At 35.8% G+C, this 25980-nt stretch overlaps 1 protein-coding gene across 9 annotated transcripts in view; it reads right to left on the minus strand.

Moving 5' to 3' along the window:
- STAU2 (staufen double-stranded RNA binding protein 2) overlaps positions 1 to 25980 on the minus strand; it is a 304415-nt gene that overhangs the window by 241041 nt on the left and 37394 nt on the right. For 8 of the 9 annotated variants that reach the window (XM_068525601.1, XM_068525600.1, XM_068525596.1 and 5 more), the window contains 2 exons: positions 20665 to 20824; positions 12073 to 12208 (listed from right to left, as the gene is read on the minus strand). In XM_068525601.1, the coding sequence (XP_068381702.1) occupies positions 12073 to 12208; positions 20665 to 20824 (296 nt within the window). Of the gene's footprint in view, positions 1 to 12072; positions 12209 to 20527; positions 20547 to 20664; positions 20825 to 25980 lie in introns of those variants that run through there. The other variant, XM_068525603.1, reaches the window with a different exon arrangement.

Consider the following 25980-nt stretch of genomic DNA (forward strand, 5'->3'; position numbering starts at 1 on the left):
TCTTACTTACTGTAGCTTTATAGCAAATCTTGAAGTCAGGTAGTGTGAGCTCTCCAAATTTGCTCATCCTTTTCAAAACTGTTTTGGCCACTGCAGAACCTTCGCATCTCCACACAATGTTAATTTTATTTTATCAATTTTACCAAAAAAAAAAAAAGAAAGAAAAACCCTGCTAGGATTTTCATTGAGATTGCATTGTATCTTCATGCTAACTTTAGGAAAACTGGCATTTTAATAATATCAAGTGTTCTTTAATTTGTCTGACCAATATTTTCTCGCTTTCAGTTTACAGGTTATGCACATACTTTGTTATATTTAACAGTGAGTATATGCTTTTATGCTTTTTAAATTTGCCGGTTGTTCACTACTATTAAATAGAAATACTGTTGATTTTTTGTATACTGACCTTGCAACCTGTGATCTTGCTCAACTCATCTATTTCAGTAACTTTTTAGTTGTGATTTCTTATAATTTTCTACATAACAGGATCATGTTACTTGCAAATAAAGACAGTTTTATTTCTACTTTTTCCAATATTTTCCCCCATTTATTTCCTCTTCTTCCTGCACTTGCTAGAACTCAAGTACAATGTCGAATAGAAGTGATAATGGTGTACATCATTGCCTTGTTCTCGTCTTACAAGTGCTCAGTCTCTCACTAAAAAACATAATGTTAGCTAGAAGTTGTTTAGGGAAGTCCTTTATCAGATTAAGCAAGTTCTCTTACATTCCTAGTGTGATGAGTCTGTATCAAGAATGAGTGCTGACTTTCAACAAATGCTTCTTCTGTGTCTAATAAGATGCTCATATGGTTTATCTCCTTTATTCTATTAATATGGTTAATGCTTTCCTAAGATAAATTCCATTTAATCATGTGTATTAAATTATTTAAATTTTGCTGAATTTAAATTGCTAATATTTTGTTAAGGGTTTTTATATCTATGATGATGATGGATACTGATCAAAAGTTTTCTTTTAAGTTTTTTGTCTGGTTTTGGTACAAGATAATGCTGGCCTCATAAAATGAGTTGGGAACTGAGAGTGCCCTGGTGGCCTAATGGTTAGGATTCTGGGCTTTCACTGCCGTGGTCCTGGGTTCAATCCCTGGTCAGGGAACTGAGATCCTGCAAGCTGTGCAGCCAATAAATAAATAAATAAATAAGTGGACATGGCTATGTTCCAATAAAACTGCAGGCAATGAGCCTGCAGGTCAGTTTGCCAATCAATGATCTAAGTTATCAAATTTATAAACAAAGTCATTCATAAAGTTCCCTTATAATTTTTTTAATGTTAGTAGAAGTCCTTCTTTTATTCCGATGTTGGTAATAAATATATCTTCACCTTCTCTCTTTTGTCAGTCTAGCTAGAAACTTATCAATTTTATAAATCTTTTCCCAGAAGCAGCTTTTGATTTCATTGATTTCACTGATTTTTTCAATTGTTTGTCCACTTCCAATTTCATTGGTTTCTGCTCCTATCTTTATCATTTCCTTCTTTGTATTTTGATTTTTAATGTGCTTTTCTTCTTCTGGCTTCTTAAGGTAGAGGCCTACAGCATTAATTTTGGATCTTTTTTTTCTCACGTAAGCATTTAAAAACATACATTCCCCTCCTACCACTACTTTCGCTGCACCCACATATTTCAATGTTTCATTTTCACCTTCATTTAGATCAAAATATTTTTCTAATATTCTTTGTGATTTCTCCTTTGACCCATGCATTATTTAGAAATGTCTTGATAAATTTCCAAATATTTGTAGAACTTACCAGATATTTTTATGATATTTATTTCTAACTTAATCCCTCTGTGGTCAGATGACACAGTTTATATTATTTCAATTCTCTTAAATTTATTGAAAATTGTCTCACAGCACAGCATATCACCTGTCTTGCTGAATGTTCCACATGCACTTGAAAAGAATGCGTATTCTGCTGTTATTGAATGGAGAGCTTCATAACACTGGATGACAGTGTTATTGAATTCTATCAATGTCTTAGCTTGAGCTGTCATAACAGATTACCATAGACTGTGAGGCTTAAACAGAAATTAAATTTCTCACAGTTGTGGAGGCTAGACGTCCAAGATCTAGGTGCTAGCATGGTCAGTTTCTGATGAAAGAGCTCTCTTCCTGTCTTGTAGACATCCAACTTCTTATGTCCTCACGTAAGGGGAGAGGGGAGGAGCAGAATAGAGAGCTAGCTATCTGGTGTCTGTTCTTATAAGGGCACTAATTCCACATTGAGGGCCCAACCCTCACAATCTATCTAAGCCTAATTACTTCCCAAAGATCCTATCTCCAGGGATGCCCCCGGTGGCGCAGTGGTTAAGACGCCGCACTCCCAATGCAGGGGGCCCAGGTTCGATCCCTGGCCAGGGAACTAGATCCCACATGCATGCAGCAACTAAGAGTCTGCATGCCACAACTAAGGAGCCCGTCTGCTACAACTAAGACCCAGCACAACCAAATAAATTAACTAATTAATTAAATTTAAAAAAATACTATCTCCAAATACCATTGCATTGGGGGATAGGGATTCAACATATGAATTTTGGGGGTACACAATTCAGTCCATAGCAGCAGCCTTACTGCTTTTCTGTTTACTTATTCTAAGCTTGTTACTAGGTGCATGTATATTTAGAACAGTTAGGCCTTCTTGATGATTTTACCCTTTTATCATTGGTAATTTTATCCCTGATAATATTTCTTGTTCTGAAGTCTACTTTGATATAAATATAGCCACTCCAGTTTTATTATGATTAACGTTTGCAAAGAATATCATTTTCCACCCTTTTAGCCAATCTGTGTCTTTATATTTAAGGTGAATTTCTTTACTTATCATATAGTTGCCTCTCCTGCTCTCTTATATAGTCTGACATTCTCTACCTTTTAACTATAGTGTTTTAGACCATTTACATTTAACATAGTTATCAACATAACTGGGTTTAAATCTATCACATTAGTCTTTGTTTTCTATTTATCCCATGTGTTCATTACTCCTTTTTTCTACCTCTCTCTGTCTTCTTTTAGATTACAAGTTTTTTATGATTCCATTTTATCTCCACTATTGTATTCTTAGCTATTCTTTTTTTTTTTTTTGCTATGCATCAGTATACATCTTTTAACGTACCACAACTTCTCTTCACATCACATTGTCAGTTCATGTATAATGTAAAAACCTTACCCAATTTTTCTAGATGTTTATGGTGAGAAGGTAAATCTAGTCCTAGTTATTTCATCACAGCCAGAAACACAAGCCTCCAAAATGTTTTCTTTAATAATTTGATTTTTATCTAATATTTGGGGGAAACATATGTTGGGGGACCCTCTTCATAGTATACTTCAAAGAAAAAAGCTGTATTTCTATTTCATAAAATGAAGAGTGTCACACCTGGTCTAACCAAGCAGTGAATTTTGTTTTAAAGGGTTACGATGCCCACTAGTTCCTTTTTTTTTTTTTTTCTTTCAGTTACTAGTTCCTATTCTTAATTTTAAACACAGCCTGCCTAAGACAAGAGCTTCTGACCCAGAATAATCCTTCCTTTACCTTGAAATCATCTCCCTGGCTCTCTGATTCCTGGCTTCATTGAATTCCAGTTCATTCTCCCTCATCTTTGATTTGGTAACCTATTCAAATTCTCTTCTCTGGCTTATGAGAGTTTTAAAAGACAATATATTTTAATGTTTCTCTATTATGGGTTTAGACTTATTTCCCCCAAATGAAAAACATTCTTAATTTAATTAATATAATTCTATGTAAAAATATGAGGAAATATTAAAAGTTTTATCTTGTAGTCTTTCAGTTCTACATCTATTCTATATAGTGATATCCTCATGAAGAAATATCGTTTTTAAAAGAAGTATCATTTTGGACTTCCCTGGTGGCGCAGTGATTGGGAGCCTGCCTGCCAATGCAGGGGACGTGGGTTCGAGCCCTGGTCCAGGAGGATCCCACATGCCGTGGAGCAGCTGGGCCCCGTGTGCCACAGCTGCTGAGCCTGCGCTCTGGAGCCTGCGAGCCACAACTACTGAGCCCACGTGCCACAACTGCGGAGGCCTGCGTGCCTGGAGCCTGTGCTCCGCAGTGAGAGGGGCCACCACAATGGGAGGCCCGCGCACCGCAACGAAGAGTGGCCCCCACTTGCTGCAGCTAGAGAGGGCCCGCGAGCACCGGTGAAGACCCAGTGCAGCCAAGAATGAATAGATAAAATAAATAAATTTATAAAAAAAAAAAAGTATCATTTTGAAAAGTTCCGACATACATTCCATGAATAAAGCATATGATTAAAGAGAAAGAATATATTCCCCAAACCAAGAATGTAATACACAGAAGGTAAAATTATATATAGAATGGATTCCTGATTTTCACCACTTCATATTTATTTCACTTATCCAAGAGGCTTTAGAGTTGTGTACTTGGCTGAATTTTTCCTATTAGGTTGAACCACATGAAACTGGAATATTTACAGGTCAAAGAAAGGTCAAATACTGGTGATTTCATATGATTTAACCTCTCACTAATCAATTAAACACAGACCTTGGAGTACTAACCAAAGTGAACATGCGCAGTCTGTATGCTGTTTTAACAGTACACAAGCACCATCTTGTGGCAGAAAGCAAAATTGTAGCTCTATACTTGATATTGCTACAAATATATTCAAAGTTTCTCAACTGTTTCCAACATGCTTTTGAAAGGGCATTACAAACTGGTGAAGAACACTTAGATTGATAGTTTGAAGAAGCTCAAAACAAATGGCACACCAACATCATGATAATTAGCAGCTAGTCATCAGCCTATACAACATAAACTTTGAAATATAATAAGCTATTTCATAAATTAAAATCTTGACTATTTCTAGTTTTACTGATAATTAACATATTGCAATAAAATCAGTTCAGATACTTCAGAAAACTTTTCACCTATCAAATGTCTACTAATACCCATAGCTGTCCATAAAGTTCCAAGTCTCATAGGCTTATTTATTAACCAGGGGAACTGGGGGTGGGGGGAAGAGACTATGACGCCTCAAGTAGGTACCTGGATCTGCCTATAAGAACAAGTAACTTTTTGGCAAAACAGTTCAAATGCTTTCCTTATTTAACTTGCTATGACTCATACTACACATGGTAAGAGAAAACTACTTTACTAACCTAGCTACAAGTGACTGGACCAGGAACTGGACACATTAGCCAAAGGCAACCAAATACTGTTTTGACATAAAACACACCAACCATACCTGAGGACAAGGGACACTTGGCATGGGTGCATGCTGTGAAATTGTTCCAGATTGAATGATGGCATCTAATATAACCAAATCCTTTTGGGAAAGAAGTATAAATACTAGATGAATGAAGAATAGATGTGTCACTCAAACTTAGGTTGTGTCCTAAACAATGCCATTTTCTCCAAGATACATTACACATCCCTGTTCTGAAAGCTCTAGACCCTAAAGTTCCTCCTCCCATAAGTACCTCCAAGAAACCCTCAAAGCCAAAGATAATCTTCGAATGCCCTTCAGTGAGGCTTTAAAGAATGATAAAATGGACTCCTCCTAAATATCTCACAGGCAATTTAAACTCAACACAGTCAAAACCAAATCCCTCATCTTTCCAGAGATCTACTCCAACTCCTCTCATTGTGAACACTATTACCAGTGACCCAGATATGTGAAAGTCATCCTTAATACCCTCTATCAACCAATGCCTACAAATGAATCTATTTACAAAACAGAAGAGTCAGGGCTTCCCTGGTGGCGCAGTGGTTGAGAATCTGCCTGCCAATGTAGGGGACACAGGTTCGAGCCCTGGTCTGGGAAGATCCCACATGCCGCAGAGCAACTAGGCCCGTGAGCCACAATTACTGAGCCTGCGCGTCTGGAGCTTGTGCTCCGCAACGAGAGGCCACGATAGTGAGAGGCCCGCGCACCGCAATGAAGAGTGGCCCCCACTTGCCACAACTAGAGAAAGCCCTCGCACAGAAACAAAGACCCAACACAGCCATAAATAAATAAATAAATAAATAAATAAATAAATAAATAAATAAATAAATAAATAAATAAATAAATAAAAAAAAATTAAAAAAAAAAAAAAACAGAAGAGTCACAGAAATTTATGGTTACCAAGGGGAAGGGGGGCGGGCGTGAGGGATAAACTTGGAGATTGGGATTGACACATACACACTACTATATATAAAATAGATAACAATAGCACAGGGAACTCTACTCAGTACACTGTAATGACGTATATGGGAACAGAATCTAAAAAAGAGTGTATATATGTATATGTATAACTGATTTACTTTGCTGTACAGCAGAAACATAACATTATAAATCAACTATACTCCAATAAAAATTAACTATAAAAAAATTTTTTTAAATCAATCCCCAAGTCTACCTCCTAAATATCTAGACACTGTTCCCTCCTCCCCATCCCCACTATTCCAGGCTCTCATCACATTAAGCCTGAATTACAGCATCCTTGTAATACATCTTTCTCCCTTGAATTTTAAGCCTATCCAAACTATTTTCCACATAATGTGAAAGCAATATTCCTAAAACAGATATACAATTATTTTATCCCTCAGCTTAAAATCCTTCGAAGGCTCCCAATCACCTTCAGGATAAAATCTAAACCTCTTGGCATGCCACTTGAGGACATCCACATTATCGACCTGCCTGAACTTCAGCCTTTTCATTCCACTCAAACCAAACTGCCTGCAAGTCCACGAATGAACTAAACTTCTCAGGATTCCCTGCCATTGTTCACAAAATCTAGATTGCTTTTTCTTACCTTCTTCACCTGGCTTATGCCTCATTAACCTTGAAGATTCAGTTCAGGTGTCAATTCCTTCTGGGAGGCTTCTTTAATTCCCCAAACTGAGTGCTGTGCTTGTTCTCAATGTTTCCATAGCATTCAATGGACACATCTATCACTGTGTTAGTTTCTTTTCATTGTCTTCCTCTTCTAGCAGACTAGAGTCTATCAGATTGTCTTTCATCAAAGTATCTACTCTAACACAACACATGGCAAAGAGTAGGCATTAGGTAAGTGTTTGCTGAATGAGTGCAATCTTGCTAAAGCCCTTTCATTTGGTATTATTATCTCTAGTTAGCAAATGAGGAAACTAAGGGAGGTCCAGGGTCTTGTCCGAGATCACATAACCGAAAGCATCAGAACCAGGATTTGAACCAAATGTTCTGACTGTAATGGAAGTGATTTTCCCTCTGAATCTTTGCCTTTAGGGAACCACCCTATAAAATAATTGTGCTATGCAGAGCAGTTTGGATGGGACTAAACCCTGTTTCTCCAGGCTGGGCACAAACGCAAGCTTAGCCAATTAAAGTATCCCCTCATACCAAATCTGGTCTGAATGAATTCTGGGATCCCCAAATTCTGGGATGAGCAGGCTACTCGGAACTTTTCTAAGAACTATCCAAAAACAAAATCAAAAATGTGTTCCTCCTCTAGTACTACAACTCTAAGGACGATGTAGCGTATACGGTACAGCAAATGGAAGAGAGTATCTTTGAAAACAAAGGCAAGCACAGGAAAAATGAGACAAGAGCTAGAAAGAGAGAAACGGAAAATGAGGAAAAACAACACTAAAGCTCTGCATCAACCATGCCTGAAGACTTCCCCAAGAGACCTCCCAGTTACATACAGCGGAAATTCCCATTCTCATATAATATAGTTTGAGTTGTGACCCTTTGGCAATCTGCATCTGTAGATCAGAGGGCTTTCTGGCCATTAGCCAAGCAAGAATGCTTTTTTAATCTGTGAATACAAAAAATTGATAAATTATTTGTTGGAGGCCTGATTTCAGCCATTCTACTCCTTGAGATAAGGTATGTAAGTTTTTATAACAAAGATGGGAGAACAAAAGCATAAAATTGTTCTCCAATCTTTACATCTTGTACTCTGTCATTAGTGAACAGTGCCCCAAATGAGAAAGAAAAAGATTTCTGGACGTATTCATTTTCAAACATCTTGGGTGCAGCAAAGGGAGAAACAGGTATTTTAGAATCCAAGTTGTATCCACAGAGTTTGCTCATGGATAAATCTTTTTTCTCCAGCCATCACAAAATGGGGTGGAGGGAGACCTTTTTATGAGTTCCTCCTTAGGCCTTTGAATAAGTTCAAGTGGAGAAACCTCATCAGAAAAGAACAGATTAAAAGACAGCATGGGTAATATCTAATTAATTGATATTATTTTAAATGGAAAATGAAAAGACCTTTTCAAAAATCCCTCTAAGTGATACTTGTTTCCTAGACTTCTTAACCTTTCAGTCTCTGCCTTATTAAGAAGCTACTGATTCATTTGGAGTCTGACAAGAAGAGCGTCTCCTCTGACCTTTGGCTCCAAATTCCCTGTAAGGCTTTCAGGTGTTGCCACCTGCAAATTAAGGTCATATGTGAAACCATAATTTTAACAGCCTAATGAGTAATGGGTAGGTTTGACCTTTTGTGAGCAGAGAGCTTTTAAGTTGAAACATGGTTTGGCAGCTTACCAGTACTTCCTTATTTTCTTTTTACCCTTTGTGATCTACAGAAAATTCTAAAGACTCTCCAAAAATCTGAAGGGAAAGTCCACTTGATCCATTAAATGGGAATGGCCTAAGGCACAACCCTCTAGAGAAGTCATTAAAAAATTCTTGCAGCCCTCATGACATCCATGGAATCAGATCCTGAAACTAGAAATTGCCAACAAAGGAAAAATGACAACAATCTTAACAGAAAATCTAAAACAGAAAAAAAAAAAAAAAAAATCAAACCAAACCACCAGACAGACCCCTGTCACATTCTCACATCCCAACTCCTCTCCCCCAGGTCCACTCTGTTCCAGCCACACTGGCGTCCTGGTGGCGGCATCAACGCGCCAGGCACACGCCTACTTCAGGGGCTTTGCGCTGCTGTCTCTTCTGCCTGAAGGTTCTCCCCTCTCTCACGACATCCACACTGCTTATTCCCTCTTTTCCTTTAGGTCTTCATCAAAATTGTCACCTTACCCAGGACAGAGATTACTGTCTGATTTTTCATTGTTTTAGCACTAGATTTCTTTCATTTAAAAATAATAAGTTCACTAATCAAAACTTTACTTCAAATAACGGACTACAGATATCAAAATACAATAAGCATTTACATATAATATCGTCATGAGTCTTCATTATAGTACATTAAAAGTAAAATATCTTTCAAGTATAAAACAGACAAGGTGTTCCTTTCTCAGGTGATCAAACCTATCTGTTGTACTCAAGTAGGCAAATAGTTTTATTTATATTAGGTAACCTCAGACTGATGAGAAAGACAGTGGTTATGTTACAGAAAAAAGAGAAGTAAAGCAACTCTAAGAGAAACAGTGTGTCCCTCTTGCCTCCCATGCAGGGTGGACACCAAGTTGAGAGCTGGTAAGCCTGCCAGTGGATGTTCCAGAGTTAGACAGAAGAGGATGAGAATGGAACAACATCCAAAGGAGCCGAGGAGAGGTAAGAGTTTAGGCCAAGACAGCAAGGGGAAGATGGTAAATACTCTCTGACAGTGTTACCGGGGGGGAAAAGATGGACTGCAAGTCACCAACTGCAGGTTTCAGCAGGGCAGGCAAGAGAGCTATCAGCTACCTGGTGGGCAAGAGACATTAGCACAAAGACCAGAGGAGCCCGCACCCTCCCTTCCCACCAGGACAATACAGAAGATTCCCCCCAGACACACTGGGGAGGAAAGGAAGGCGGGAGAGGCAGAAGTTTTTCTTAGAGAACTTGAACAATATTTAAACGAACCATTTACAATTTGAATAGGACGAGATCTTAAATGGCAATTTTTCCACTACCAAGCAAGACTCCAAAAAGTATTAGATTGTCTGTTGATTAGACAAGTAACTTCTCCTCATATCTGAATTGTAATAATTGGTCGGTAAATATACAAAATGATTTTAAAAGCATCAGCATCCCAACACTAAAAGAAATGATATGTGACTGGATAGAGGTTATCAGCTAACACTACAATGGCAATCCTACTGCGATATAAATGCATCAAATCAATATATTGTATACCTTAAACTTACACAATGTTATATGTCAATTATGCCTCAATTAAAAAGAAAATTTTTTTAAGCATCAGCAAATATCTGATCACACATGAGAAAGAACTGCTTAGGCGTAGAAGCAGTGGGAGAAATCACACCAAAAAATTTAACAGATTAGACCATATAACATTTAAAACTGTAGTACGTTAAAAACAAACACAAAACTAAAAGCCAATTTTTTAAAAGCAGGAAAATCAAACAAATAGAATAGACTTAACGCTAATACCCTCAACACATAAACATTGGAAGACTGATCGAGCAATGCAATAAAAATTAGCAAATTAAAATAGACAAATCAAAATGGACAAGTAACTAATATATTTGAAAAACTGCTGAGCCTCATAAGTTATCAATAAAACCAAAAAAATTTAAACATACCACTTTTTAACTATCAAACAAGACGATGTGTTTTAAACTCAATGTTGTCAGAATAGTACAAAACATACTATAAGAAATTAGTATAAGCTTTAATGTAATCAGGTAATATCAAAACATTACTCTTTTTAACCCAATATTCCCCTTATAGTAATATATCTTAAGGAAATAATCAGTGATGTGAACAAAAACTTGTATATAAAGAATTTTTACTGCAACATTATTTATAATTGTCAAAAAAAGGGGAGGAACAATCTAGATGATCAAAAAACAGGTATTTTTTTAATATACTTATCAAGTATTCATTGTTTATACCTGTTTAAATACTGGTAAAGTATACCCTAGCCATATGAAGCATTATATAACCATCAAAAATATTTTTCAAAGGCTACTTAAAGATATGAAAAATGATATCTGTATTGAGTGAAAAGAGGGCACAATACTGCATATTCAAAATGAACAAATGATGATATAGTCATACAAAGAAACATCATTCAGCAATAAAAACTGGCAGAACCCAGGTACAAGCAACATGGATGAATCTCAAAAAATCAAAAAACAAAAACAAACAAAACAAGAAAACCATTATATGAAGTGAAAAAAGCCAGACACAAAAGAATAAATACTGTATGAGTCTATTTATAGAAGTTCAAGGGCAGGCAAAACTAACCTATGGTGATAGAACAGCGGTTACTTCTGGGAGGAGGTGTAGCAAGTGCAAATAAGTGTGAGGAAACTCTCAGGGTGATGCAAATATTCTGGAGTTTGATGGGGTGGTGATCACACGAGGATATAAATATGTAAAAAAGTCATCAAATAAACTATAAATACATATATACATAAATAAAATAATAAAATAAAGTCATCAAGATGTACATTTAAGATCTGTGCATTTTACTGTTCATATATTATACCTCCATAAAGTAATACAGAAATTGCATATAAAGGATAATTTCAATTTGGTTAAATATATTTATATGCAAAGAATAAAAAGAATGTAAAGTACAACAAAATATTAAAGGTGTTTAGTTCTGGGATTGCAAATTATTTGTATTTTCAACTTTCTGCATTTTCCACATTCTCAACAATGAGTTACATGACTTTTATAAATGATCAGGAAAAAAAACCCTGAACTTTTTAAAAGAATTCTGCCATGCGTGCAAAAGAAAATTCTGTTACACTTATAACTATCACAAAATTATTCAATGTGCAGAAATACTTAGTAAATCCTTCTAACAACTTTCCTATAAGTTATAAACAGTCATATTTGCAATGTATGCGGACAAATAAAGAAAAGCACTAATTAAGCTAAGCATCTGCTTGGTGACTAAATGAGCAAGATAACTGGAAAGCCCACACCACACTGTGCAATGATTTTAAAACATGGTCCTGCGTGCAGCGAACACAGGGCTCTCATGACTCAGCAACAACCAGCTCCTGAAAAAGTTAATTTTCTTTATTTATTACTTTAAGTATTCCTGATAAGCTTGATATATCTAAATTCCATGCAAAATGCCCCAGGTGAATTTTCTTTACAACAAAAATACCTTTTGAGTTTCAGAAACTTTCACAATATGCGTAAAATAATAAATAAGAACAAAACCAAAGAAGACATACAAACCTCTGATTGTACATGCCCCGAAAGTTGTAATTAGCTCTATAATTTGGGAAAGGCTTTGGATCTAACGGCCTGTAGATGGCAGGCTCTCCCCTTTTCATAGCAAGCCCATTCAGTTCCACAGTTGGTGTTATACTACCTGTTTAAAAGAAATATTAAAGGCACACAAGTGAAATACTTCCATAATAAATCATGCAGTCCATATTTATTTCACATATAATTACCATGGAAGAAGGTGGCAGTGGAGGCTCTTCTGCCTGATTTTCTAAGGGGGTGCATAAAAAAGCTACATAAACAGGAGAAGCGTTTCTAGTGAAATCTCTTTGGGGTTGTTGCAACATTTTCTGTACATTAACGACCAAAAATTCAACTTTATAGTCCCACTGTTTCAAAACAAGGAAAACAGAAGATTCATAGATGGCTTCGTTTGGATATTATAAAGCAACTACTGAATTTCAAAGTTACTTACTCCAGAAAGCTTACAACTACTTAATCATTAAAAGCATTATCATCTGTGAATATTTTAAGTCATATTTTGGTTATCAAGCAACTAGAATTAGCAATATGTACAGGGTCATCAGTAACTCTTGGACTTATTTAATGAAAATAAATTTTGAGTTTTTTCTATAACCAACAACAGGACAAAATAGTAAATACAAGTAATGCTTTCTATGGATAATCTTAAAAGATACATGCTGAAGCGTTTATGGATGAAGTGATATATCTGAGATTTGTTTCAAAATAATTCAGAGGACAGAGAGATGGGAAACAAGATGGGATGTGTGAGTAACTGTTGTGCCTGAAAACAAGTACAGGGATGTTCAATAGCTTATTTTTTCTACTTTTGTAAAAGCTTGAAAAATCCCATAAAATATAACACACAATGTACAGTTATTATGTCAAGTTATTTTAAGTGTCAAAAAAGGTTATTCAGTAAATATACATATATATGTTCCAAATAACAAATGACAAAAATGAATCTAAAGCTTTTATAGAGAGTAAAATTTATTTCTAATGTAAATTCTGTATTATTTCATTTGAATTATGCCTTTTGCACCATACATTTAAGACTCCCCTTCATCATGAACAAAAATGGATCCACTTACTGCAGCAGAGAAACTGGGGCACAAAGTACTAGCTGAGGGGTGGTGGAGCCTGACACAAATGCACAACTGGCTGCTAGGTCATAAGCAAGCCGTCAAGAGTCATAGGCTGCTCATTTTATGTCTCATTTCTAAAGAATTCACATGAAACCACTGAAGAGCATAGTAAGAACAGGAACTAAACCAAGGTTAAGAAAAAGGAAAAAATAAAGGAGGCCGGAGGACAAAGGAGAAAGCAGAAAAGAAAAAGATAAGGATAAGAAAAACAGCAAAGAAAAGCTAACATGTTAAATAGTAAGTTGAATTAGTCCAAACTCCAAATTTAACACATATACTCAGGGCAGAGGAAGAGTAAGTCAAGCACAAAGGGATTCTTTCTTTGTTTCTTATAGCATTTTACCGAGGGATAAGTAAAATGCACAAACCTTAAGCATACAGCTCCATGAGTTATTATACATGTAACACTCATACAACCACCACCATTCAGATCAAGAGCTGAACATTTCCATCACCCAGAAATACCCAGTCAATGCCCACCTCCCCATGTTATCCATTCTGACTTCTGTCATCATAGATTAGCTTTGCCTGTTCTTCAAATCTAAATATGTATTAATTTGTCTTGCTTCTTTCACTCAACATAATGCTTTGTTGAATATCACTTTCAAACTTTACCACTGAAAAGCATTCCACTGAGTTTATCTAATCTGCCCTTGATGGGACATCTGGGTTGTTTTCAGTTTGAGGCTATTAAGTATCAAGCCACCTCAAACACTCTTCAGTTAAGTCTCTCAGCAGACATATACACTCTTTTCTCTTGGGTATACACCTAGCAGTGGAACTGCTAGGTCAGAGGGTAGGTTCATGTTTAACAATAAATTTAAAACTGCCTAACAGTTCTCCAAAGATCATTTTTAACACCAAAGAGCCATCTACGCCTTTAGAAGTTTAAATTTTTCTTATTCCATAAAGATTTCAGTTTAATAATTAACAGATTAATCAGTTGTACAATTTATGCCATTACGAATTCTACTTTGCAACAATCATACAGACACAAATAGCATAAAGTTCAAATGGGAAAACTAGAAGAAAAAAAAAAAGCTTGAAAGACCTCATCCTTTAAGTATGGCAATAAACAGGAAACTAATGTGTTTGAAAATGACCAGTAAGATGATTTTAATGTACTGGTAGGATATACTATGTCTGCCACCCACACCACCAAAATTGCATTTTAAACTAGGTAAAAGTACTGTATTCATATTATTTAAAGAAAGAAATAATCTCATACAAATTCCTCATTTGAAAGTAAGGCTACAGTACATTTTCTTCATAGAAATGCCAGAAACTGGTGTTGTGAAGGAGAGTAGAAGAGAAGCAGAAAAGCACAAACCACAAGAAAAGGTTTCAACTCCATCTGTTTCCTACAGAATGAGACTGACATCTCCACATGTGCATACCTCTCGTTACTTACATAGTAATGCTCTCACAGAAAACATTTAAAGAATAACTTCAAACTATGAGCTGTCTCTAGGAAATGCTAAGTACCATTGTTTTCAACATGTGACGGTTAGACCCAGGTTGCATAAAGATAATCATTACATAGGAATCCTCATGTATTTTATGGCTATAAAGTTGACACTGTAAACACATAATCAGTTTTTAGTGGTTTTTAGATACATTAAAGGAAATTTCTACATTTACCAATGATTAAAAAAAAAGACTAATTAATTAGATATACAAACGTATATAACAACAATTGTGGATTCCTATCATGTGACAGATTAAAACCAGATGCCACAACTAGTTTTCAAGGAGCAACGTATTACTAACACTTAAAGAAACAACTTTTTAGGAAGTTAGAAAAGTCCCTGGAACACAGTAGTCACTCAATAAATATTTGTTGAAAGAATGAATTGATTAATCAATAAATCAGGGCTCTTGGAGAAATGATTGGAGCCAGGGCAGGGAAAACACAAGATGACCTAGGAACATCTTATCGTGCCAGAAAGAAATGCCCAAAGAATGATGAGGAAATTATCTGAAGGACACAGGAGTCAACTTGAAGGGGTCATACCTCTGGCCAAATCTGGGACAATTTGAGCACCAAAATAAATAATGACAATTGTAGATCCTAAACCTGTAGGTATAACAGAAATCCAAAAGTCTATAGTGATATAAATAAACAAACAAAAAAAATGACGGGGACAAGAAAGCTCTTGGGTAGAATGCCAACTAATAAATTGAAAAAGAATACGGAATTAAAAATCACCCTTTGGCAACCTTCAGAGTAGTCATAGATTCAGACAAGAATCATCAATCATCAGTCTTTCATGTAGGTGAAAGAAAGTTGGATAAGGAACAGAATGTTTATATAGTCTCAAAGTACCTCCTCAGAAAATAATTGTTCGGGACTTCTCTGGTGGCACAGTGGTTAAGAATCTGCCTGCCAATGCAGGGGACACGGGTTCAAGCCCTGGTCCGGGAAGATCCCACATGCCTCAAAGCAACTAAGCCCATTCGCCACAACTACTGAGCCTGTGCTCTAGAGCCCGCGAGCCACAACTACTGAGCCCGTGTGCCACAACTACTGAAGCCCGTGCGCCTTGAGCCCATGCTCCACAACAAGAGAAGCCACCACAATGAGAAGCCCGTGCACCGCAACGAAGAGTAGCCCCTGCTCACCGCAACTAGAGAAAGCCCGTGCGCAGCAACAAAGACCCAACACAGCCAAAAATAAACAATAAATAAATTTATTTTAAAAAATATTTGTTAATTACACTATTTAATAATAAAACATACTTAAAATTAATTAACTTTACAATACAGAAGCCTGGCAGACATACTCTCCACCAAGAAACAAAAGACATCACTAATGGGACAAATCAGTATCATGTCTCCTGATATGAAACACTGATATGAGCCCAGGTCACTTCTGTGATATTCATGCTAAAAATGCATAAATCATGAGGAAACACCAGACAAACTCCAGTGAGGGGCATTCTACAAATGATGTGTAGAAATGTCAAGGTCATAAAAAACAAGAAAGACTGAGGAACTGTTTCAGATTGAAGTGGAAGGAAGAGAAACAGTAAGCCCATGACCCTGATTAGATGCTGGTCTTACAAAGGACATAACTGGGACCATCAGTGAAGTGTGACTGGAGTCTGCGGATTACACGGTGATACCAGATCGATGTTAACTTCCTGATAGGACAGTGTCTGTGTACTTAAGAAATAATGGGTAATGGGACACCGTGTCCATAACTTATTCTCAAAAGGTTCAGAAATGTTAACCATTTCTGAGTGATGGGTACCTGGGAGCTCTATGTACTCTTTCTACAAAATTTATATGTATAAGAAATTATTTCTAAAAAAAGTTTAAAAAAATAAGAGGAAGGAGAAAGCAAAGTAGTTCTATGATATCCTCCTCATTAACTGGCAGATTACCCATGCTGTACTAAATTTAACTCCTCTCTGGGACATAACTACTATTTAAGACCCATCTACTTCCTGTGAAGTCAGGACTGGATCTCCCCTCCTCTGCAGTGCAGACAGGAATGGACTGTCTTTTCAATAAAAGTGCTAAGTTAACTGAATGTCTATATATTAAAAGGAAGAAAAAAATCTTGACTCCTACCTCACCTCATACATAAACCTCAATTCCTGATAGACTGTAGATCTAAATTTAAAAGATAAAATAATAAAACTTCTAAAAATAATATGAGGTTATCGTCACAATTTTGTGGGAGATAAAGATGTCTTAAATAGCACAAAAAAAGCACCACCATTCCAGCAATTCCACTTCTGGGCATTTATCCCGAAAAAACAAAAACACTAACTTGAAAAGACATATGCACCCTCATGTTCATGGAAGCAAGCTAAGTGTCCCCTGATGGATGAATGGATAAAGAAGAGGTGAAGATACACATATACAATAGACTATTATACAGCAATAAAAAAAAAATTTTGCCATTTGTGACAACATGGATGGCTCTTGAAGGCATTATGCTAAATGAAATAAGTCAAACAGAGAACGACAAATACCATATGACCTCACTTGCATGTGGAATCTAAAAAAAAGAAAACACAAAAAAACAGAACTCATAGATACAGAGAAGAGATTGGTGGCTGTCAGAGGTGGGAAGTGGGGGGAAGCGTAATAGGTAAAGGGGGTCAAAAGGTACAAACTTCCAGTTATAAAATAAATAAATCATGGGGATGTAATATACAGCATGGTGATATAGTTAATCATACTGTATTTTATATTTGAAAGTTGCTAAGAGAGTATATCTAAAGCGTTCTCATCACGAGAAAGAAAATATTTTATAACTATGTATGGTGACAGATGTTAATGAGATATTGTGGTGATTGCACAACATATACAAATATCAAATCATTATGTTGTACACCTGAAACTAATATAATGCTATGTGTCAGTTAGACTTCAATTTTTAAAAAGCACTAACCATAAGGGAAAAGACTAATAAATTAGACTTCATTAATATAAAAATTTATGTTCATCAAAATGTACCATTAGGAATATGGAGATATTTGCCATACACATATCTGACAAAGTATATTAATCCAGAATATGTAAGAACCCTATCAGTCAATAAAAAATTGAAAAAATTTAAAAACTGACAAGGCAGTTTCTTAACAGGAAAAATATATCAACAGCAGAGAACACCCTAATGCCAACAGGCATATGAAAAGGTGATCACTTTAATATTAGGGAAATGCAAATTAAAACCACAATGAAATACTACTATATCCCCAGAAGAATAGGTAGAAATTTTAAGATACCCTATATTGACAAGGATGTGGAAAGCTCTCATATACTGCTAGTGGGAGGGAAATGTGATAAATTTGACGTTATGTATTAACACTGAAAACATGCATAACCTACGACCCAACAATTCCAATCCTAGCTACATCGCCAACAAAAATGTATACATACAAGAATGTTCATAGCAATCTTACTTCTAACAGCCCCAAACTAGAAGCAACCCAAATGTCCACCATTAGTATAATGAATAAGTAAATAGTGGTATATCCATGCAGTGGGATACTACATAGCAAAGAAATACTAGACTGTTAACACAAAACACAATGAATCCCACAAACATGACATTGAGAAAAACAAGCTATCACAAAAAAGTATGATGCATGATTCCAACAAGCAGGCACAACAAATCTAGGATGACAGAGAGAAGAAGAGTGGTTCCTTAGGAGATGTTTAACCACTAAAAGAGGGCATGAGGGAGGCTTCTGAGGCACTGGTAAAGCCTGCAAAGTGTTCACAGTGCAAAACGCCATCAAGGCTCAAAAACCATAATTTGTGCACCTGCCAGAACATAATATTATATTTCATTTTAAAAATTTACCTCAACAATGAATAAACGTGTACAATGTCATACAAAAAAATAAAAAGAAATAAAATTAAAATTTACCCCCCAAAATCTACTCATTCTGTCAGCTCACTGCAGCATTCCATGGTGGAAACTCTTATCTCCACTGGTCTGAAAGGCCAGTGAGCCAGACTCTCTCCTGTTTCCTTCCTCTAACTCCTTTGCTAGTTTACCTCCGGCTACAACCCCTGGAAGTGGACCTGACCCAAAGCTCAGCACACAACTGCTCTCGCTTCACAGCATCTGCCCTGGGGGGCTGGTCCACAAGCATGGCTTCCACCAGTGGGTCAGTAACACTTGTCCTTCTGTCCATTCCAACTGCCATGCCAATATTCCAGCAGAGGAGGGGGCAACAGCATTCCCTGCACATGTGTTTCTTTTCTTTCTTCACCCGTAAACTACGGCAGTGGTTTCCTAACTGATTTTGCTTTTTGGTATTTTCCACCTCCCATTCACATGTCAAACTCAACTTCCTAAACTGCTCTTTTAAACACATCATCCACCTGCTCGTGAAAATTAATCCAAACTATGGATAAAATTTATCTCCTAAAGCTGCAGTCAAGTCCATCACAATCTACTTTCTAACTACATCTCTAGTCTTGTCTCTTACTAGCCACTTACCTGCTCTAATTAAAAACCGTCTACAAAAAAAATTTTTTTTGCAAAACCCATCATCCAGATTCCTGTTCCAATGCCCTTCCTCATCGTATTCCTCAGCCTGGAATATTCTTTTCTCTCCTCTATACCTGCCTACTCTCTATTCATGACCTGTATCTCACCTCATCTACTTCAGTCCATGTTTATCATTACTTATAATACTGCTGCCTATTATTACTCACTTGGTACTTAATCTTTACCACTGAGTTACATGTTTTATGTAAATGACTAAAATCCTCACAGCAAAGGACAATGGTTTATAACTCTTAGATATATTAAAACAAATGCTTAATAAACAGAGGTGGTGGTGTGGTACTAATGATCAACCAGTAATTTGAAGAGTTTTAAAAGTTAAAAAAGTAGATAGCCTCTTACCAGCTTCAAGCTTAACTGGTTTTTTTTCTTTATTATCATAATATTTTGGCTTATTTACCCATACTTAATAAATACTGGAATCAGCTGAACAGATGCAAAAGGCCTACTACTAGGAAAGTCATGGAGTTCTGGAAAAAGCAGTCCTTGAAAGAGGAGACTGTCTGCCTAACACGTGCCACGTGGGAAAGAAGTGTCCGACCTGACTGTGAGCAGAAGCATGTGAGCTGTAATTCAACAGACTACAGAGTCACTGCTGGCAGGCAAAATGTCTTTGTTCACTCCATCACAAAAGTACTCCACCTAAAGCAGAATCGGTCAGAAGGTAACCACTTGCATTAATAGGTTAACAGATGAGTGAATGGACACAGGGTTGGCACTAAACTTATGGAACTTTATTAATTTGAGGCTACCAATTCATGTACTGTGTCTGATACAGGTTTGCGCTTCCCAATAGGTAACTGGACGTATAATGTTTTTGGTAATGCATGCAATTAGAACAACTTTTTAAAATTATTCTTAGGTGCTTAAAATTAGAACACTCATTTACTTAGCAGTATATTACACACAGGTGGGTTTTTTGGATTTGTGGGTTTCTTAAACTCCATATGAATGTTCTAAATGTAAATGGCAACCATTCCTACATGAACAAATAAAATAATAAGATGCTTAGGGCTAATTTTATAATTTTCCATTAAACTAAAATAAAGAATAACTATTTTTAATTATTAAATGATGTATTATATATTTAAAAAGAGAAATTGATCATTTCTATCTTTGCTTTAGAAAAACTCAGTCCTATTTTCTGTTCTTTGTATGCAAATGTCTTTTTATCACAAATAAAAAGTAAATAATGCACATTTAGAGTATCCACTAAAGCAAATTTTTAAAATAATGACAATTACCATCTCCATTCTCTCACCTTCAGTTATTATTCGGCTGTCTTTACCATCTGTGCTGTCAGTACCTGTTGACTATGCAATGGGCCTGTATGAAGGAAAATACAGAGAACAGCACATGCAGAAGATGACAACAGGAGGAAACAAGTCAGGGCCATACCTGGGTTATTGTTAACACTGCTTTTGGGTGGCTTCTGAACTGGTTTGGGAAGCGTAGAGTCAGTCAAAGCTTTGTTAGCGACAGATTGCTGGGCCTTCTTTATACTGCTCCCTTCGGATTCCCATGTCTGCTCCCCAAGACTCAGCTGCACTGAGAACATCTTGGAAAAACATACAGAGACAAAGAAAACATTGAAATTTTTCAAAAATAAAGTGTGCTGTCTGAGAGAAAAATAGATACACCACAGAATCAAAATTTTAGAGCTAGAGTTGAGCTTACAGATCATTTGCAACAAAAATCTTATTCTAACTAGTGAACGAATTTTAAGAGATTGTGCCAAATTCGGTTCTATCCGAAGGCTTAACGGCAGCTCTAAGTGTACACGTTGGGTAGAATATATCAAGCAGAAATCGCTTCCCTAAATGGAATCATACTGTTAATGTCAGTCAAATAGTCCTCAAAAAAGCAGAATAAGAACAAAGAGTAAGAGAAACTATACGAGAATGCAAAAGGTCCTGTCTCTGTAACTTTTACAAAATCTAATTCCTTAAACTTTATACTTAGCACAATCTAGTCAGTGAGTCAGGAAATCCAATTACATATTCTGTCACCAAGGAACTCTCAATCCTCCACAACCAACCTTTAACCAGTCACCAAATACAGTCAATTTTAACCTCATGAATATTTCTCAAATCTCCTTCCTCTCTCTGCCAGTGACACTGCTGCACTAGATACAGTCTTTCATCGTCTTAGCTTAGATATAATAATCTCCCAACTGACTGCTGCTAAATCGAACTATCTTTTGAAAACTCAAATCCAATTGCATCACTCCAAACACCACCAGGTTAAAAACCTTCGATTGTTCCCCTTGTAACATGGCACAAAGGAGCCACCTGTCCATCTTCATTTCACACCCACCCCTCCCCTTGCACATCCTAACGTTCCATTTACACCAGATTTCCATATGCATCCAAATACCTATTGTTCACCTTTAAAATTTAGGATCAGTTACAGGATACACATACAATCCGCTGTTTTACTCCACAGACAGCTTACTACTTTGTAGGAATACAAAGTATGAACCTCAAAATACTTATGAATTATGAAGAAATAAATGTCTTTGCAGGAAAGAAATCAGGTAGAAAATACCTTTAACAACAGAGTGATTAAAGTTAGCATCATCAATAATCATTCAAAGGGACATCATGTGCCTCCTGATATGATGCAATGAGAAGTATGTAGCATTCTTGGCTAAAAATGTTTACCCGGAATCTAATCATAGGGAAACAATCAGGCAGATCTGGGTTATGGTATATTCTATAAGACAACTGACCTAAACTCTTCAAAACTGTCAATATTATGAAAGAAAAAAACCAAACAAAAGAATGCAAGGGGGCTGTCCTTGATTAAAGGATGCTGAAGAGACATGATAGGGTGTAATAAAGTACAATGTATGATCCCTGACTGGATTCGTACTGGGAAGAAAAGTATAAAGGGCATTTAGAGAACAACCAGGGAAATTTGACTATAGACTATAATGTACTAAACAAACTCAGTCAAGTTTAAATTTCTTGAGTGATTATAGTACTGTACTATGGTTATGAAGAAGAATGTCTTTGGTCTTACAAGATAGATATACAAGTATTTAAGGGTAAAATGTCATGATGGTTGAAATTTATTTTCAAATTGTTCAAGGAAAAAGTATGTATTTATACAGAAGGAGCAAGAAAAGTAAATGTAGCAATGCAGTAAATAACTTAATGATTAGTAAATCTGAAAGATCCATTATACTGCTCTTCCAATTTTTCCTGTAGGTTTTCAATTTTTCAAAATACAGAGTTGAAAATATTTATAATCATTTGAAATTCAAAATATGTACATATCTATTAAAAGTGAATAATTTTTCTTTTATTCTGATTCAGTTTAAAATTTTTACCTAAAACATATCTTTAATTCATTTACCCGATTTTAAAATGATTTTTCAATGACTAGGTCTTTTGGCTTTCAAATTACAGTATATAACAAAGAACTCTGCCACAAAGAATACATTATCTCTCCCATTCTCCTCAAAATCAGTTCATGCTCCAGAATGTTCCATCCATTATTCTTCCATTAATTCAGGTTCAAAACCTCAATAGCTTCTTTGTTTATCCTTGCTTTCCTAAGACTTATTTAACAACACCTCAAAACTGTTCCTTGCTATTTCTGTTGTCACCACCTTAGTCTAAAGCCCCTATAAACTCAGATTTCCTGCCTCTTAACCTTCCAGATGTCATCACTTTCCCAGTCATACTGGCCAGACACCTTTGAATGGTCTTCCTTGTCTGCTCCGTTTCTCTCTGCATTCTCCCCTGCATCCAGCTGATTCAACTTCAAAAATATTTTTCAGATCTGCCCTTTCTTTGTAATGTTTGCCAATGTCTTAGTGAAGAGTATCAATGTATCACTCTCCTAAATTACTACAAGACCATCCTAATATCACTCCTTTAACATAAGACTTTCCCATTCAAACTATCCTTCTTGGGAATTCCCTGGTGGTCCAGGGGTTAGTACTCCGCACTTTCACTGCTGAGGCCTGGGTTTGATCCCTGGTTGGGAAACTAAGATCCCACAAACCGCGCCATCACCAACATGAACATTCTATAAAATGCAAATGTATCCAAGTCTATCCTCTGCTTTTCTGAAACCTCTTAAGAATCCCACTACATCGTACACCTAAAACTAATACAACATTTTATGTCAATTATATCTCAATAAAACTGGAGAGAAAAAAAAGAGTCCCACTACAATAAAAATTTTATAATTTTGAGTAGGACTCCTGGGACATACTGTTTATGAGCTGAAGTCACAATCCACCATTTACTATGTGTAACATTAGGGAACTTAATTCTTTCCCTCTGTTTTCTTACTTCTTTAGTGAAAGTGGGGTAATAAGAACACAGAGAATGGTTGTGAAAATTAAAACAAAATTGTGTAGATGCCCCCATTTGAAATGTAGAGATTGTCAAACTGGATAAAAAAACAAAATCCAACTGTAAGCTACCTTCAACTATAAAGACACATGGTTTAAAAGCAATGGGATAGAAAAAACTATATCATGATAACATAAAGCAATGAAAGGTCAGAATGGTTATATAAATATCAGACAAAGTAGATTCCAGAGCAAAGACTACTACCAGCAAAGACTACTACCAGCAAAGACTACTACCATAATGATAAAGGGGCCAGTTAATCAAGAAGAGGATTAACAATCTTAAACACTTGGGTGACTTATAACAGAGTTTCAAAATACATGAAGCAAAAACTAACAGAACTGCAAAGAGAAATAAAGAATCCACAATTAAAGTCAGAGATTCAATACCTCTCTCCCAATAATTGATATAACAATGACCAAGCAGGCAACAGGAGGAATATAGTAGACCTGAACAACACTATCAACCAACATAACCTGATTGCAATGTTTTTAAAACACTCTACCCAAGAAGAGCAAATATACATTTGTTCTCAATTTCTCACAAAAAATTTACCAAGATAGACAATATTCTGGACCATAAAACAAGTCACAACAAATTCTAAGGAGTCAAGTGATGAACAGTATGCTCTCCGACCACAATGGAATTAAATTAGATAATAATAACAGAAGGATCACTGGAAAATCTCCAAATATTTCGAAACTACATAACACATTTCTAAATAACCTATGGGTAAAAGAAGAAACCAAGGGGAAAATAGAAAGTATTTTAAACAGAATGAAAATGAAAACTCTACGTTTCAAAAGATGACACTGCTAAAACAGTACTAAAGGGAAATTTCTAGCACTAAATGCCTACACTAGAGAAGAAGTAAGGTCTCAAGTAAGTTAACTTCAGCTTTAATCTGAAGAAACCAGAAAAAGAGTAAATCGAACCTAAAGTAAATAGGGAAAAACATAATAAACGTAAAAGCAAACATAAGAAAATAAATATAGAAAAATAATAGAGAAAAAAATCAATAAAACCAAAAGCTGGTACTTCGCAAAGATCAATAAAATTTGTAAACCTCTGTGCAGACTAATCATGAAAAAAAGAGAAGCCACAAATTACCAGTATCAGGAATGAGAGGGGTGACAACACTACAGATTCTTAAAATATTAAAAAGAAACAAGGGAATATTTTTTTAACAACTTTATGCCAATAAACTCAACAACATTAAGTTCTTAAAAGCCACAGTTACTAAAGCTCATTCAAGAAGAAACAGGTAACCTGAACAGCATTATACATGTTAAGGAAATTCAATCTGCAATTTAAAATCTTTCCACAAAGAAAACCCCAGGCCCAGATGGTTTTGATGATAAATTCTACCATACATTTAAGAAAGAAATAATGCCAATTTACAAAAACTCTTCCCAAAACTTGAATCAGAAGGAACACCTCTCAACTTATTCTATGAAGCTAGCATTACCTTGATACCGAAACCAGAATAAGATACTACCAGCGAAAACAAAATAAAACTACACACCAATACCTCTCATAAAGATAAACATAAAAATCCTTAAAAAATATTAACAAATGGAATCTATCAATAAGAAATGAGATAATACTTTATAACCAAGCATTTTATCCCGGGAAGGCAAGGGTTGATTCTACATTTGAGAGTCAATCAATGTAATTCACAATACTAAGAGATTAAAAATGGAAAAATCATATGACCATCTCAATCAATGTAGAAGAACCATATGACAAAAACCAAGATCTATTCATGTTAAAACTCTCAGCAAAAAAAAATAATAATAAAAAAATAAAATAAAGAAGAATTTCCTCAATCTGATTAAAGGCATCTACAGAAAAAGCTACATCTAACATCACAATTAATGAAGAAAAACTGAATGACTGCCCATAAAGTCAAGTTAGAGATATCTGCTCTCACTACTTTTATTCAACATTGCACTGTAAGTTCTAGCCAATGCAATTAGGCAAGAGAAATAAATAAAAGACATTCAGATTGGAAAGTAAGATTTAAAATTGTCTTTATTTACAAATAGCCTGTGGGACACTGACCAGAATCTTAAAAAAAAAAAGAAAGAAAAAGGCTACTAGAACTAATAAGTGAGTTTATCAAGACTGCAAGATGCTAGATCAATATAGAAAAATCAGTGTATTTTTGAAGACTCACAGATATAGAAAACAAACTAGTGGTTACCAGTAGGGAGTGGGGGAGGGATAATGTAAGGATGGGGGAGTGGAAGGTACAAACTACTGGGTGTAAGATAGGCCCAAGGATGTATTGTACAACATGGGGAATATAGCCAATATTTTGTAATAACTGTAAATGGAAAGT

The sequence above is a fragment of the Eschrichtius robustus genome, chromosome 17, assembly GCF_028021215.1.
Source record: "Eschrichtius robustus isolate mEscRob2 chromosome 17, mEscRob2.pri, whole genome shotgun sequence".
Taxonomy (NCBI): Eukaryota; Metazoa; Chordata; class Mammalia; order Artiodactyla; family Eschrichtiidae; genus Eschrichtius; species Eschrichtius robustus.